Genomic DNA, 16,432 nt, shown 5'->3' with positions numbered 1-16,432 from the left:
GAGCCGTTTAAGAGTAGTTGAAGTTTAAATTTATAATAAAAAAATAAATTAATAAATTAAATTAGATATAAGAGTCAGCTCGTGAATTGGCTTGGCTCGGCTCGATTTATTATGAGCTCGAGCTCGATTTTTTTGGCTCGTCTTTAAGCTCGGTTCGAGCTCGAGCTCGAGTAAAATTTAAACAAGCCGAGCCCAAACAAGGAAAGCTCGCTTAAGCTCTGCTCGTTTACACCCCTAGGTGTTATATAGTGGAATGTTTATTTTTCACGGGCAGTACAGGATTGGGAGGTAGAGGAGGTGATGGCCTTTTTTGGGAAGTTATATGCTTTCTGTAATCACATGGGGGTGTCGGATTGCATGCGGTGGACTCCTTCTAAACGACATATCTTTGAGGTTAGGTCTTTCTTTCGTAAGCTTTCTTCCTTAGGGACGTCGTTTTTCCCGTGGAGGAGTATATGGAAAGTAAAAGTTCCATTCAGAGTTTCTTTGTGTGGACGGCAACTCTTGGAAAGATTTTGACCTTGGATAATTTGCGTAAAAGAGGTATCATTGTGGTGGGATGGTGTTGTATGTGCAAGTACAATGGCGAGTTTGTAAACCATCTTCTCCTTTACTATGAAGTGGCCCGAGCTTTATGGAGTCTGCTTTTCTCTCTTTTTGCTGTTACTTGGGTCATGCCTAGAGGAGTGGTAGATTTGTTAGCCTGTTGGCGCGGTCAGTAAGGCAATATTTCAACTAAGGAGGTATGGCGAATTGCACCATTGTGCGTCATGTGGATTATTTGGCGAGAGCGGAATGGAAGGTGTTTTGAAGATCAAGAAAGGTCAATGGAAGAGCTCAAAAAGTTGTTTATTCAAACTCTGTTTCATTGGGCCGACGCTTTTAGTGTGCCTCAATTTTCTACTATGTCTCAATTTTTATCATTATGTTCTTCTTTCTGCCTTTAGTGGGGCCTTTCTTTGTATACTTTCTGTGTACTAGGGTTGCGCCCCTCAGCACTTTTCAATAAATCACTTATTTATTAAAAAAAAGAAACTAACGTAGATAATCAAAGGCTGTTGAAGCACTTCCATGGTAACAAAACAACTAAATTTTGGGCAAGATCAAATGCTGTTCAAGAATTGAAAAATAAAGTTTTAGCAAATTAAACAACTTCAAAAATCCAAACCAAATTACTGGGAGACAGGATGAAAACGAGTAGGGCCAAGTCAACAGGCCTTGATGTTTATATGATTGTATGGCGGAAAGAGAAAGATGAGAAAAATTACTATTTTAGTGTTAGAGTTTTGGATCAATTTTCTGATACCATGTTGTGTTGATGAGTAGAGAGAAATAGAGAATATGAATTCCTTACATATAATACTCTAAAACCTTTGATATGTATGCTATGTGAATCAGAAGAAAAACATGAATTCGATTTGATATCATTTATCTTTTGCATTTAAATCATGATATGGGTGAAGATTGAAGTTCTACCTTTCTTATGTGGTGGAAGAAACCTTTGTTGTGTGTGGAATGAATCTTTTGAGGGAATGAAACAAATGTAGTAAAGTTTGAGAGCGTGGTGGCCTTTTGACGTTTCTCCTCATCTTTGTTTATTTTCATTTTAGAAGAGTTACCTTAACAGACAATGGGATTTTGGGTTAGTGGTGAATGGTAACAAGGTAGAGAAGTGGTATGGATTTTTATAGGGAAAAATGCTTTTAGGGTCCTTGAGGTATGGCTTTTTGTCAAATCACTCCTGAAGGTTTAAATTTTATTGATATAGAAATCCATGCCCACGTCTCTGTCTTGTTCCCATTCACCACTAACCCAAAATACTTTAAAAGTCCTTGAGGTATGAATTTTTTCCAATTCACTCCCTAAGTTTTAAATTTTATCGATTTACTCTCTAAGGTTTCAATTGTTATCAAATGTATGCTTTCAACTATCTTCCATTAAATTTTTAATGGTGTTGCCATGTCATACCCAATTAGAAGGCGACATGTGTTCCCTTTAATAAAAAAGATCAATATATATATATTTGATCACAATTGAAACCTTAGGGAGCAAATCAATAAAATGTAATCTCAAGGAGTGATTTGATAAAAAGTCATTCCTCAGGGACCTCAAGAGCATTTTTACCTTTATGTATATATATAGGACAACCTGTTAATAAATTATACTATACTTTGTTTTGCTTCATGAGTGGTACTAAATTCTACATTTTAATTATTACCAGTACGATATAGGTTTTATCTCTAACAGGGAGATAATATGTCCACAAGTGACAATTTTGCAGAAGAATTTGGTCAAATATTTTATGTTAGTCTCAGATTTCATTGCTCGTGATTTGTTTTCATGTTTTATAATATGTCGTCTCTTATGCCCAGATACTGTTGTTTTCTAATTAGTATTCTAATTCATATAAGTTTCTTAGTGCAAAATTTCTTTATTGCATATTAAATTAACTTTTCTATCAACTAATGCTACAGATGGACTTTGCCTTTCACAGTTGTACCAACGGCTCTTGGAACAGCAATGGACGTTAACCTGAGCAACGCATCCCTTGTTTTTATATCAGTCACATTTGCCACAATGGTTGGTTTTCTTTTACTGTATTACGTTACCATGAAATACGTGTCTTCTCAATAACTTTTATTCTTAGTAAATCCACATTCCATTATTTTTAAGGTTCTAAGTGAACATTTTGAATCTAACCCTTCTTTTGTTGTGCAGTGTAAATCTGCGTCTCCTATATTTCTCCTTTTATTTGCTTTTGCTTTCAGGTGAATCTCTTGTCAACCGAGTTTTATTACCAGTCCCCTTTTCATATATCATACATGAATGTTGTGCTATGATTGTCATTAAGAATTAAATATGTCATCATCTATTGTTCTTCAGGTGGATCTTTCAATTTCTTGAACACTTCTTCATAGTTCTAAAATTCTAAAAATTAATTCCACATCAAAACTATTCTACATAAGATTCGAACATTGGATCTACCACACCCTTTCTGTGCCTTGGTTATGTAGCCAGGTGGTGAAAGCTATCCCTATTTCTAGAAGAAAGTGGGATGGTATATTTGTTCTTAGGTGAATATGTGCAACAACTTGTGGTTTCCCTTTTTCTTCATCAGCTATCAAGCATGGTTTTGTGTTTGTAACATTCAGTAACCAAGCCCCTTTGCACTTATATATATATAGTTTGCGCTTATTCAGTAACCAAGCCTTGATTTCTAAATTAGCTCCTCTCAATACATTCATCTTGATCCAATGATTCTCCAAACCATTAGTTAGATAGGGCAACAAACTGCAAAGTGATTTAACTCAACAATCCATCCAAAGCATGCCTATCCTGTATTCAAATGCTATCAGGCTTTCTGGGTGTCGCAATAGGTTGATTGGAAAAATGATTTTGATTATCTTATGGTTGTCATTGATTCATATGTGAGCTAAAGGTATACTAGTAGTTATTATGTTTATGGGGACATTGGTTTGTCGCGTTAATATGACCTGGACTATGAGGTTCAAGTTGTATAAAGCTGAGTTTGATCTCGAGATTAAGCTCGCAAGGCATAATTCAGTTATTATAATTCCATCAAGTTGATGGTGGTTAATGGTTTAGTTACTTCGGATCAATTTGTGATCATGGAGCACATTGTGCATTTCTATAACAGATTGTTTACAAAATAGTTTAGTTGGTGGCCCAAATTGGATGGCCTTCCATTTGATTCCATTGATGAGGAGGAGGCCACTTGGTTAGAGTGTCCGTTTGAGGAGAGTGAGGTACTAGAGGTGGTGAAAGGTATGAACAGGGACAAGGCGCCTCAACCTGATGGTTTTACTATGGTTTTCTTCCAAGCTTGCTAGGAGGTGATTAAAGATGTTATGAGGGTCTTAGGAGTTTAGGGCTTCTTTGGGTCTTAGATTTCTTTTATGGGGGCCATTTTGTGGGCTAGCTTTGGTTTTCCTGTGTATACTTCCCATGTACTTAGGGGCGCCTTACGCTTTTTGATATACACAACATTACTTATCAAAAAAAAAAAAAAAAAAAAAAGAAAAGATGTTATGAGGTATTTCATGAGCTTCATGCTAGTAGCAAGCTTGAAAAATGCGTCAATGCTACTTTCTTTGTTTTTTGATAAGTAAATTGTATATATCAAAAAAAGCGCAAAGTGCCTCTAAGTACACAAGAGAGTATACATAGGTAGCCCAAAAAAACCCAAAACATAAACCCCAAATAAACCCAACCCAACTAGAACCACAACCAAACGAAAAACCAAAGCAAAGCACCCAAGAAACCCAAAGACTGAAGCCCACAAACCCACCACCAGCCCTAAAAAATTACCAAACCCCTAATGCACCTCTGGAGGAAAGGAGAATGCATTTTTAGTCCCAACACAACCCCGACAACGATAGTACCGCTTAGGAGAAAGTCTCTCTCTAGCCTCATAATTGATGGAGCATTCTAAATTCTTGATTTCCCGCTTTCCTTTTGCCTTAGGGGTAAAGGGCTCCCGCTCCGCTTCAATATTCGAAAAGAGATGCAAAAGACTTTTCTCATCACCTCCTTCACCATTAGATAGTCCCACACTAGAGGCGAAATTCACCGCATCTATAGCCACCTCCGAATCATTCCCCACCCCCTTCTCGGAGGGTTCTGCTACAACCTCGACAAACAGCTCCTTGTTCTTCTGCAACTGCTTAGCAAGCTTCTCCTTCACCCTCCGGGCATACCCTATTTGAGATTTGGAAACAGAGGAATAAATCGGGGCACCACTCTCTGACATTCGAGGAAAAGGTTCGCTTAATCTCAAACCCAGCTCAGCCGCATGTTTTTCCGAAAAAGAACAGGTCTGTGAATCTTCGACTACAAACTTAGAGCCCTTTACCGACGATGAAGCCTCCTTCATCCCAGGCAGAGAGGAAGAAGAGACATTTCTAGACCCTAAAAACCCCCGACGTAGCAACCCTTTCGCCGGAGCAGTCTTAACGGGTTCAACCTCCTTCACCGGAACAGCACCAGCTCCCACCGGAGGAGCAGAAACCACCACCGGAGGCAAAGGAGAGACATGGGTACTCACCGGAGTCAACAACCATTTCTGGGTATTCTCCGGCAGTAGAGCAGCCTCCGTCGGAAAAACAGGGACCGTCGCCGATTCAAGAGACACAGACCCCGACGCACAAACCTGTAGAGTTGACTCCTGATGCACCTCTGCCATCGACAACCCCACCAACGCAAGCTCGGAATCATCGCTGGACACCCCGGCGAGACCACCGGCGAACGGCGCAAAAACCTTAGATACGCACGCCTCACTACGATCGGCCGGAAAATTGAACTCTCCTGGCGAGGCAGATCCACGCTGTTGAGGCTTGGGCAAACATTTAACACGACGCTTCATACCCCTGCGCAAAACTGTCTTGAAGTACCCAGTATGTTTGGGCTTAAGGAAAGACCCAAACTCGCGAACACCCAGCCCAAATAAAAGCCCTTTAACTAACCCAGCTAGGACCCGGCCCAAAACAGAACGTAAAAGACCTAGCAATGCTACTTTCATTGCTCCCATTTCGAAGAAATTGCCAAAGTTCTAGCCACTAGATTGAAAAGGGTTGTAGAGAAGATCATCTCAAAGCTCCAATATGCCTAGATAGTAGGATCATATCAGGTGAGCTATGTGTGCTTTGCAAATTGGATAATGAGAAGGCCAATGATCATGTTAATTAGGAGTTCTTATTTTACTTGCTGAGGAGATGTGGTTTTGGGGATAAATGGCATAATTGGCTACTAGCATTGTATTTTTTCGGTGCGCTTTTCTATTTTGGTAAATGGTACTCCTATTTTCTTCAACAGCTCTCGCAGTTTGTGATTGGGTGATCCTTTATCTCCATTGTTATTTCTCATAGTTATGGAGGCTTCGAGTAAAATGCTATCCGCTATTATAGATGGGGATTTCTCTCAAGCATTTCTATGGGGTTTAGTAACTCTAGTTTGATTCATATTTCTCATCTACTATTTGCGGATGATACCCTGCTTTTTTGTAAGGCAAACCTAGAACATATACACTTTCTCAGTGCCTTATTCTTATGCCTATGAAGTTGCCTCCAGTTAGAAAATTTACCTCACCAAGTCAGAATTGGTTCTTGTAGGTAATATCAATAATGTTGATGGCCTGAGCAGTATTCTGGGGTGCACACATTGTTTTCTTTGCCTATGAAGTATCTTAACCTTCCATTGAGAGCTCCTTTTAAGTTCAAATCTATTTGGGATGGTGTTATTGAAAAGATTGACCGTCGTTTAGCTAGGGTGGAGGATGATGTACTTGTTTAAGGGTGGAAAGATTACCCTAATAAAGACATATTGTCCAATTTTTCAATGTATTTCTTGTCTCTTTTTCCCATTCCTGTTGGTGTTGCCAATCACATAGAGAAGCTTCAATAAGATTTTTTTTGGGGTGGGCTAAGTGATGAGTTCAAATTCTATTTGGTAAGTTGGTCCAAGGTTTGTGTTCTGATCTGTAAGGGAAGGTTGGAGGTTCGAACCTCGAGTATTTTTAATCGTGCTCTTTTGGGGAAATGGCTTTAGAGCTATGTGCATGAGAGGGGGGCCTTGTGGAGAGTTGTAGTGGATTCTAAGTATGGTAGCTTGTGAGGCAAGTGTTGTTCTAATGACGTTAATGGGTCGTATGAGGTGAGTTTGTGGATAAATATCAAGAGGGTTGGAGGGAATTTTATAGTCATACCAAATTTGCGTTGGGAGATGGCTCCAATATTAGATTATGGCATCACAAATGGTATGGGCATTTGGTCCTTAAGAATAATTTCCTGTATTTGTATAGTTTTGCTTGTGTGAAGCATGCTTCCATGGCAAATTACTTGGAGTTATCCAATGAGTCCCATCAGTTGAATGTAAGCTTTATCAAAGAACCTCATGATTGAGAGGTGTATGTCTTGGCTTCATTTTTTAACTTGTACTCCTTTAGAATGAGACAGGGAGATGAAGACAAGCTCCGTTGGTTTCTCTCCAAACAGGGAAGTTTGACGTTAGGCCATTCTATAACGTCCTTGTACGCCATGAGCTCTCTCTTCCTTTGGAAGAGTATTTGGCGGAATAAGGTCGCTGTGAGAGCTACGTTTTTTGCTTGGACAACCTCCTTAGGGAAGATACTCACCATGAATAACCTTAGGAAGTGGCAAGTTATTGTCATTGACTAGTGTTGTATATGCAAAAGGAGTGGGGAATTTGTGGATCTTCTTCTTCTCCATTGTGAGATCACCACTGCCTTGTGAGTGCTATTTTTAGCTATGTTGGGTTAGCTTGGGTCATGCCTAAGCGAGTAGTAGACCTTTTTGCCTGTTGGAGAGGGTTGGGAGGCCCTCAAAGCACAGTTGTGTGGAAGGTGGTTCCGTCTTGCCTTTCGTGGTGTCTTTGGAGGGAAGAGAAATGATAAAAGTTTTAAAGACAATGAGAAAGTGGTGACAGAACTTAAGTCTTTCTTTATAAAAAAAATCTTATCATTAGACATCTGCCTTAGATTCTAATTTGCTTAGTTTTCAGGATTTTCTTGACTTGTTCTATTTACTTAGGTGTTTCTTCTATACACTACTTATGTACTTGAGTTGTGCGTTTGCGCTTCTAATGATATTCTTTTTACTTATCAAAAAAAATTATTTTGTAAGTTGGGTAGGGTCAACGGCATAGCCAATATTGACTGGGGACAATCACATAATAACACCAAGTGTGTGTGCATTCTTTCATTGCATGCTTGTCTGTGTGTATGACATCTCTGCTTGGATTTTGGTGCACTCATATAACGTTTCCATTACGGTTAGACGTGGCTTCATATGAGTGTTTCTGAAGTTGAAAGAGAAAATTAGAGTTCTCATATTTAATATGAATATTTTATCTCCCAATTTGGTCTGCTGTCTAATATACTTGAAAGTGTAGCATTATGTCGGTGCCCAAATGTGGTGGATGCGAGCGAATTTTCATGTTGTGGGCATAGCAGAACTTGAGGATAACATGAGAGATCCAAGTAGATGGTATTGTCATGTGTAGAAAAGATTAGCGATTGCAATAGTAAGGAGGAGCCATATTATGGTAATTGGGCTACATGGACAAGTGGACAGCTGGAAAGGATACTTGTTGAGGGTGCCAAGCTGTGGAAAAAAAAAGAATAGGTGTAGTAATTTGCAAATGTGTGATCCTAGATGGTGTTTTTTGATGGTCTATGCATGTAGAGTTGAATGGCAATAAAGATTTTTGTAGCCAGGAACAAGTTGATAGAATGAGGCTTGTTAAATTAAGTTTCATTATCTAACTTTATTGCATACTAGAAAGCTCTTCAGTCTTGAGGATAACATGAGAGATCCAAGTAGATGGTATTGTCATGTGTAGAAAAGATTAGCGATTGCAATAGTAAGGAGGAGCCATATTATGGTAATTGGGCTACATGGACAAGTGGACAGCTGAAAAGGATACTTGTTGAGGGTGCCAAGCTGTGGAAAAAAAAGAATAGGTGTAGTAATTTGCAAATGTGTGATCCTAGATGGTGTTTTTTGATGGTCTATGCATGTAGAGTTGAATGGCAATAAAGATTTTTGTAGCCAGGAACAAGTTGATAGAATGAGGCTTGTTAAATTAAGTTTCATTATCTAACTTTATTGCATACTAGAAAGCTCTTCAGTTTTGAGATCTCTAATTTTCATTCTGTTATTCCATATTCATGTTCCAAGGTTTGGTATCTTCTTAAAATGTCTTTTTTTGTGATGTTTGTATTATCTCATGCTGCTTTATCTATTATATGTCATCCATATTGTAATCTAGATATCTAATCATCCTGTGTTCTAGATCCATGTTTTGATCATGATTCTTCTTTTGGTTGTTACCCTGTTATCTGCATTTAATGCCAAACTTTATTTGGAAGGTTGGAGTCTCCGAGCATCAAACTCTCTGGCATAATTTTAGTGATCTCAGTTGGAATTCTCTTAACAGGTATTAGGCTTTGTCAGTATTTGCGTTTATCTCTGATAGTTATTTGAATATGCATTTATTTGTTTGTAAAACAGATAGCATCAATGTTAGAATATACTCTGTTTTCCACGTTTCTGAGGATGCGAGTTTTCTAGAGTGGTGTATCTAGTTGCTTGAGTGATGCTGCAAGCATGCAACGGAGGATCCACCAAGACAAAGCCCCTGGACGCTATTTTGATGTGGGATCCCAAGTGGATGACATGACATATCATTGGTTTTATTGGTTCAAAGGGGTAAAGACCCTGAAGTTGATTCAAATAGGAAAATGAAAAAAAAAATATATAGAACGATTTCTCTCTTCCCTTTCATACCTCCCTTTCTCTCTCTTACCTGTATCTTTTCTATCTCATTCTTTCTCATCCCTATGCACTCTCTCTCCTATATTTTCAGGCTATTACAGTAATTCTTCCTTTAATTTATTAATGGGGAAAAATTCAGTCACAAAGTTGTGATATGCCCAAAATATAGGGTATGATGTCAGCTGCATAAATTCAAACTTCTTCATAAAAATGTCACTAGACTTGTTTACCCCTTGTGGATCTTACTCTCTCCTTCTATTTTTTCAGGCTATTACCCTAATTCTTCCTTGAATTTATTAATGAGGGAAAATTCAGTCACAAAGATGTGATATGCCCAAAACATAGCATATGATGTCAGCTGCATAAATTCAAACTTTTTCATAAAAATGTCACTAGACTTGTTTACCCCTCGTGGATGAACTAAATGTGAGTCCAAAAATTAGAAGGATTTTTCGTTTCCATTATCCTCTTTCCTATTAATCTAAATTCATATGTTAGCCAACGTTCTTAGCAAGTTTTATACCTTCAAGAATCAAGACTGCTTTAAGATCTTGCAATGAGCTAGATGCATTTTGTTTTTGAAAATTAATTTTGAAACTAATTGAGATGTTTTAAGATTTGAAGATTCTCAACTAAAACTTCTTAAAAAAGAGCAATTTCATTTTGTGATTTGCCCTTATATTTTCTGCAATGCAACTGCCCTAGCTGTTGTTGATTTTCTGCTATAATTTACGTGGTGCAGAATTATTGCATTTATTATTCTTGAATGTATGATTGGATTACTTTTTTAGGCAGTATTCAGTGTTCATTTCATTATTTTCTTTCTCTTCTTAATTTTAGGTTGTAACACTAGGTACTTTTCTTGTGTGCTTGTTTTGATTTTTGATTTTTGATTTTTGATTTTTTTTTTTTTGTTTTAAAAAAAAAAAAGGAAAAGTAACCCAATGTTAATATTTATCTGTTTTCTATCCATCTCTGTATGGCAGTTGCGAAAGAGACAGAATTTGAGTTTTGGGGTTTCATTTTGGTTATGCTTGCTGCTGTAATGTCTGGCTTCCGCTGGTCCATGACTCAAATTCTTCTGCAGGTAGGCTTTGTTTGTGTTTCTGATTTACTTCCTTTTTGCATGATATATAGTTTTTGACAATTTTTTCCCAGTATCCAAATTAGTTTATTTATTTTTGATGACTGTATACTTACTTAATTCTTGTTGGCTTGGAACCTTATTTTGCATTCTATTCGATGTTCATCGACACCAAAATCCACATATAGAAAGAAGCCTATGGTAAGTGCTTTATGTTACTTTCTGGAATCCTAATTTAGCAAAGTTTCAATATTATATTAACATACTGCATATGGACTAGGATCATCAGTTCTCAGTTGGGTATCATCAGTGCATATGTATTCAGAACCTATGACTGTCACACACTCTTGCTACTGTTACAACTGTTAAGAGTATTAAATTAAAGAAGGGCAATCTCATACTTTTCATATTCAGTATGAATAGAGTAACCAACCACTCTAGCATTAATTATGTCACAATTTTTTCATGTTCTTTCTCTCTCTAGCTTTCAACAGCATATGTATCAGGTGTGGTTTGCTTAGAAGGTCTTGTGTTTGTATCTGAGAGACCGCCACTTGTGTTATTTTTCATTTCTAGTATGCTTGATGTACATTGTTGCCCACTTGTTGACAGCTCAAGATTTCGGGATAAATAACCAGCAAATTTATTGTCAAGTGACAGAAGTCCTATCACTTGTGAAAAGGATTAAAAAAACATTTTGACTGTTAAAAGTTGTAAGATTTGTGCTTATAGAAGAGAATAGAAATCATAGTTGACCAGTTTTTAGAATATGAAAGTTTATGAGTTTGTGCAGCCCCTTCTTTAAGTACTCCTAAAAGTGTCGCAATTTGTCTTGCTTTATCTTCCTATCTCGAGACATGTAATTCAAGAGCTAGGAATTGTGTTCATCGGAAATAGTCGTCAATCTTTAGTAGCAACAAATTTAAGGCTAAAAGTTTTACTCTCTATTGGTAGTAATGGAATTTATTTTCAAAAGAACTTTTGTTGATTTTGGAGTATTCACATGTGAATGTGCTACGGGAGGCTTCACATAGAGGGTGAAGCTACAAGAAGCCTGGGAAGGTCCATGCCACCCCAAAAATTAAAGTTGGGGAACTCATTATCGAAGAAATCCAACTGTAGCTGGGAACTCAAGAGAACACATTATATGTACCTATTAACTCCTAAATTCCCGGTTGAATAATTAAATAGAAAAATTAGCCCTTGTTATGCCTGGTATAAAACTTTGTGCCTCATTTTCAATGGATTATATTTATGCCACTGTATGTGAAAAACACTTTTTTTTTTAGTAAATCAACCTCATTGAAAGCACAAAGGGGCACAACTCAAGTACACATGGAGTATACAAGAGAGATCCTCAATTAGGGAGAAAAAGAAGAACATAAGCCCAAAAATTTAGAAAAACTAGAAAAACGAGGATTATTGTATGTCGCCAACCAAACATAAATAGATCCGAACATATAAGCTTTTAACTCCAACCCTGTTTTCTCACAATCTTCAAAGCTCATTATGCACAGAGGAGCCACACTCTAAGCTTCTAAAATGCAATGAATTCGCAACTATCTTGCTAGCCAACAACTCAACCACCCTTTTAGGAGTGACCCTTCTACACCAAAAACACAGAAGACTGAACCCAGAATTCTTTAGGCACTTTATAGTGGCGAGGAAGATGATATATCAACTCCTCTTGCACATGTAGCACCAATCCATAGAGTTCCTCATTCTTAGGTATCTAAAACGTTAAAATCTTCTCTAATGCCGCCGTCCACTCAAAGAAAGCCACTCTTGAAGGAGCCTTATTTCTCCAAATGCTCTTTTCAATGGGAATGGGGGGAGCCAGTAGCAGTGCAAAGCGCATGATAAAAGGATCTAACCTCGAACATCTGCCTTTTGGAAGGGAATCTGTCAAAGAGATATGACAGATCTTATCCTTGCCACCTCGTCCCAACATGAGAGAATACAAGTGATCAAAGAACGAAGTGACCAAGCCCACCTCCTAATTATGCATTGGTTTGGTTAAAGAAATATTCAGTTCAAGATTGCCATTAGAAAATTGCACATGATTTTCCTCCGAAGCCTCCTTACAACGAGTAATGCTAAACAATTCCGGAAAAGTTACCTTTAGTGGATGATCCCCGCACAACGAATCATTCCAAAACTTGATCTTAGATCATCTCTCACCTCATATCTGACAAATCTTAAAAAAAACCCATCCTTCTAATTTTTTTACACATCCTCACCTTGAAGGGTCAAACAACCTCATTGGAACACTATCCTCCCCTCATGATATTATATTTGGTTTCCACCACTGATCTCCACAAAGTCTTTCTCTCCATGGCAAAGCGTCATAACCATTTTCCCAAGAGAGCTTGATTAAACTGAATCAGTTTTTTAATACCCAAACCACTAGATCAAGCCTGAGAATAAATCATAGACCAACTGAATAGATGGAATTTGAAGTCTTCACCAACTCCACCTTACGAAAAATCCCTATGAATTTTTTCAATCCAGCTAGCAAATCTTACAAGGATGGGGAAGAGGAAAAAATAATAGGTAGGTAGATTGAAAAGAATGATTTTAATCAATGTTGACCTACCACCCTTGGACAAATAAAGCCTCTTCGAACCAGCCAAATGCTGTTTCATTTTTTCAACAATACCATCCCATATTGGTTTAGCCTTGTACTAAGCCCTAAAGGAAGACCCAAATACTTTGAAGGCAAAGAAAGGCACCCTACAACCAAGGTTACAAGCCAAACCTCATCTACAACGCTGATAGGAACTAACTATAATTTAGATAAGTTAATCTTCAACCTCGAGACAGCTTCAAAACATTAAAATAGGCAACGTGGATAACGGAGATGACTTGGATTTGTCTCACAAAAGATCAAAATATCATCAGCAAACAAGAGATTAGACACTAGGTTTCGATAAAAGCCCTCTATCCATTGTGGCAGGTAACATTCTATGCAGAGCCTCTATGACAAGTAGAGGTAATGAAGGATCCCTTGTCTCAAGCCACAATAGCTATTAAATTATTCAGAAGGAGATCCATTAATCAAAATGGAGAAATGCACCCTAGAAATACATTGAGCTGGCCAAACTCTCCATTTCTCCCTCCTTAACTGTTTCAGCAGAAAACCCCAATTAAAGCCTTTTCCAATCAGCACACTAGGATCCCTTGATCTAATTCAACTATTGAAACATTCATTATCTAAAAGACCCAAATTTGAAATTTGTTTACCACTGATGAACACATTTTGAGACCTAGAAATAACTTTCTCCAATATCGTTTTCAGCCTGTTAGCTAGGACTTCAGAGATGATTTGATAAACACCACCCACAAGACAAATAGGACCAAAGTCCTTAATATCTACAGCCCCAAGTTTCTTAGGGTTAAGAGAAATAAAACTTGCATTAAGGCTCTTTTCAAACTTACCTTGAAGATGAAACTACTGAAAAAATTCATATATCCTCTTTAAGGACCTCCCAACAAGTTTAGAAGAAAGCCATGGAAAGATACTTATTATTCTAGCCATAGGGTCACATAAAGATGGTCAAGCTTGTTATTATAAATGCTGTTTTGTATTCTCCTGATATTTAAAGTTAACAATGCTGTTAGTTTTTACAAAATCATCCTAAAATGGTTGTTTTTAATTGTTTCAGGTTTGAAAAATCCACTTACCTTGATGAGCTCTGTGACTCCAGTGATGGCAGTGGCAACTGCCCTCTTTTCTCTTTTATTGGATCCTTGGCATGAATTTAAAACAAGCAACTACTTCAACAGTCCATGGCATGTGACTCGAAGTTGCTTGCTGATGCTTTTTGGTGGAATACTTGCCTTTTTTATGGTAAGAATTTAGGTTTAACTTATTTTCTTTTTAACAGACACAAACACACAAACTTTCAAGCATATGCGTGTCGTGTGTGTGTGTGTGTGTGTGTGTGTATAGTCCTTTAGGTTTGCTTTTGGTACCTCCCACAGGTGGGGGTGGTGGAATTGGTTGGATTTTAACTAATTACACGTTATATGCATACCAATTCACTTGTTTGACATTGCTTGCTTCTGTCATAGTTAACATTCCTTTAGTCATATATCTGTCGATCTGAGTTCGTGCCTGTTGGTCTTGCTGCAGGTATTGACAGAATACATTCTTGTCTCAGTAACTAGTGCTGTCACAGTAACAATAGCAGGTGTTGTCAAGGAGGCTGTCACTATATTGGTATAAATTGCTCTTTAGATTTTTTCCTTTCCGATATAATTGTTATAAATTGAGCTAGCCCTTTAAATTTATGGTTCTGCCCGACCTTCTGGGTGTCTTCGTTGTTACATTGTAAATTTCTGTAGCCATGTTTTAATTATGTTCTTGAATCATTGCTCATGTATTCTGTTATGATATTCATTTGTTAGCTTTATAAATCAGGTGCTCCTAGTATAACAACTATTAATTCCATGTGCGTGCTAGCAGAGTTTCCTTTAGATTTAGGAACCAGTAACCTTAAAAAAAAAATTCTAAACGTATCCTTCCATGCTATATGCAAATTTTCATTGGACATTCCATAATTTTGAAGCTGAACTGGATAGATTTAGAGAATCTAAAGTTATTTAACTTTGATTGAGCTTGTGCCTGTTGCTGCTGATTTAGGTGAGTGAAACTGCTATTGCATACCTATCAGTTAGGTAAATTGGTAGTAGACTTGTTCACTCGGTAAATTCTGTCTCATCCACAACAGTGCTTCTGATTTCTTCTCCTCCTTGTTCCTGTTCTGTCTCACCCAATTCTGCTATCCTTTCTTTCTCTCTCCTGATGTATCTTTGTTCTTTTCTCTCTAGATGTCTACAATGCCTAGTCCCTTCTGCAAAAAGGGCTGGGGATTTTTCTTTGCGGGTGTATGAATTTTTGTATAAGTATTAGAGAGCAACTTCCGTTCATTTCATTTATAGGATTCTAGCATTTTCTCCTATCAATTGTGAAGCTCAATTAACAATTAAATGGAAGTAACTAGAAACAAGTCCTAATAGAGTGTGGTTCATGAGAGAAAAACAGTTAATCCAAAGTTTGCCAGTGCATTTCAGAGGCATCTTAATTTCTTAATTTCCATTAATTGTTTGACTGTGTAAATTGATTGAGATGCTGACTACATTAATTCTAGCTTCAACGACCATAAACCTGTGATGCCCAAACTATTTATTTATGTAATTGCTAATTCTCAGCTTATGTAAATTTTGTAGCGGCATTGTCTTGTGGCCCAGTAAATGCTAATGGTGTTTTTCGTCTGGCACAGTTTAAGCTCAATTTATCGGCTCACTAACCTTGAATTTGAATTGAGAAAAGTTCAAAACAATTCATTGTTAATTAGCCTTGAACTGATAATCATGACGTTGATTAATTTTCTCTGCTGTAAAAAAATGTTATTTGGAGGCTGATGATGCGAATAATTTCTGTAACATTATTTTCTGATCCTGTGTAATGCATATTCAGGCTGCAGTCTTCTACTTCCATGATGAATTTACCTGGTTGAAAGGTGCTGGTCTCTTCACAATCATGTTTGGTGTCAGTTTATTCAATTGGTACAAGTAAGTCATCAGTTTTGAGCAAAAATTATGGTATGCTCTATAGCTTTTTCTGTTTTTTAATCCTTGTTCATATGTCAAAATGAAACTAATAAAGACTATCAAGAAATCTCTATCTTCTTTCTTTTATTATTATTATTATTATTATTATTATTTAAACTTTGTCAATGTTGTCATGTTATGTGGAGTTGAGGCGCTTTGCAATGTTCATTATTAACAGAAGACTTGCCATTTGTCATATTCTCCATGTTAGACTAATAAAAATGTGCCACGTGTATTCAGATCCACATTATTATGCCACATAGGCAATTATACCCAATTTTTTTTTTTTTTTTTTTTTTTAAATGGTTGGTCGAGATCCGTCCCCACTTCCACCCCCATGGAGGGGCGGAAGTGGAGATCTCCACCTCTGCAGAGGAGTCGTGGAGGGTGGCTCCTCCCCCACCCACTTCTACGGGGGTGG

General features: G+C 37.5%; 1 protein-coding gene across 1 annotated transcript in view; it reads left to right on the top strand.

Moving 5' to 3' along the window:
• LOC132182807 (probable sugar phosphate/phosphate translocator At1g06470) overlaps positions 1-16,432 on the top strand; it is a 39,179-nt gene that overhangs the window by 18,845 nt on the left and 3,902 nt on the right. Inside the window, exons 6-11 of the mRNA XM_059596156.1 lie at positions 8,906-8,973; positions 10,298-10,398; positions 10,584-10,596; positions 14,061-14,245; positions 14,531-14,617; positions 15,878-15,972. Coding sequence (XP_059452139.1) covers positions 8,906-8,973; positions 10,298-10,398; positions 10,584-10,596; positions 14,061-14,245; positions 14,531-14,617; positions 15,878-15,972 — 549 coding nt within the window. The remainder of the gene's footprint in view (positions 1-8,905; positions 8,974-10,297; positions 10,399-10,583; positions 10,597-14,060; positions 14,246-14,530; positions 14,618-15,877; positions 15,973-16,432) is intronic.

The sequence above is a fragment of the Corylus avellana genome, chromosome ca5, assembly GCF_901000735.1.
Source record: "Corylus avellana chromosome ca5, CavTom2PMs-1.0".
Taxonomy (NCBI): domain Eukaryota; kingdom Viridiplantae; phylum Streptophyta; class Magnoliopsida; order Fagales; family Betulaceae; genus Corylus; species Corylus avellana.
The sequence above is the reverse complement of the archived record's forward strand: the minus strand, read 5'-3'. Positions and strand labels throughout refer to the sequence as shown.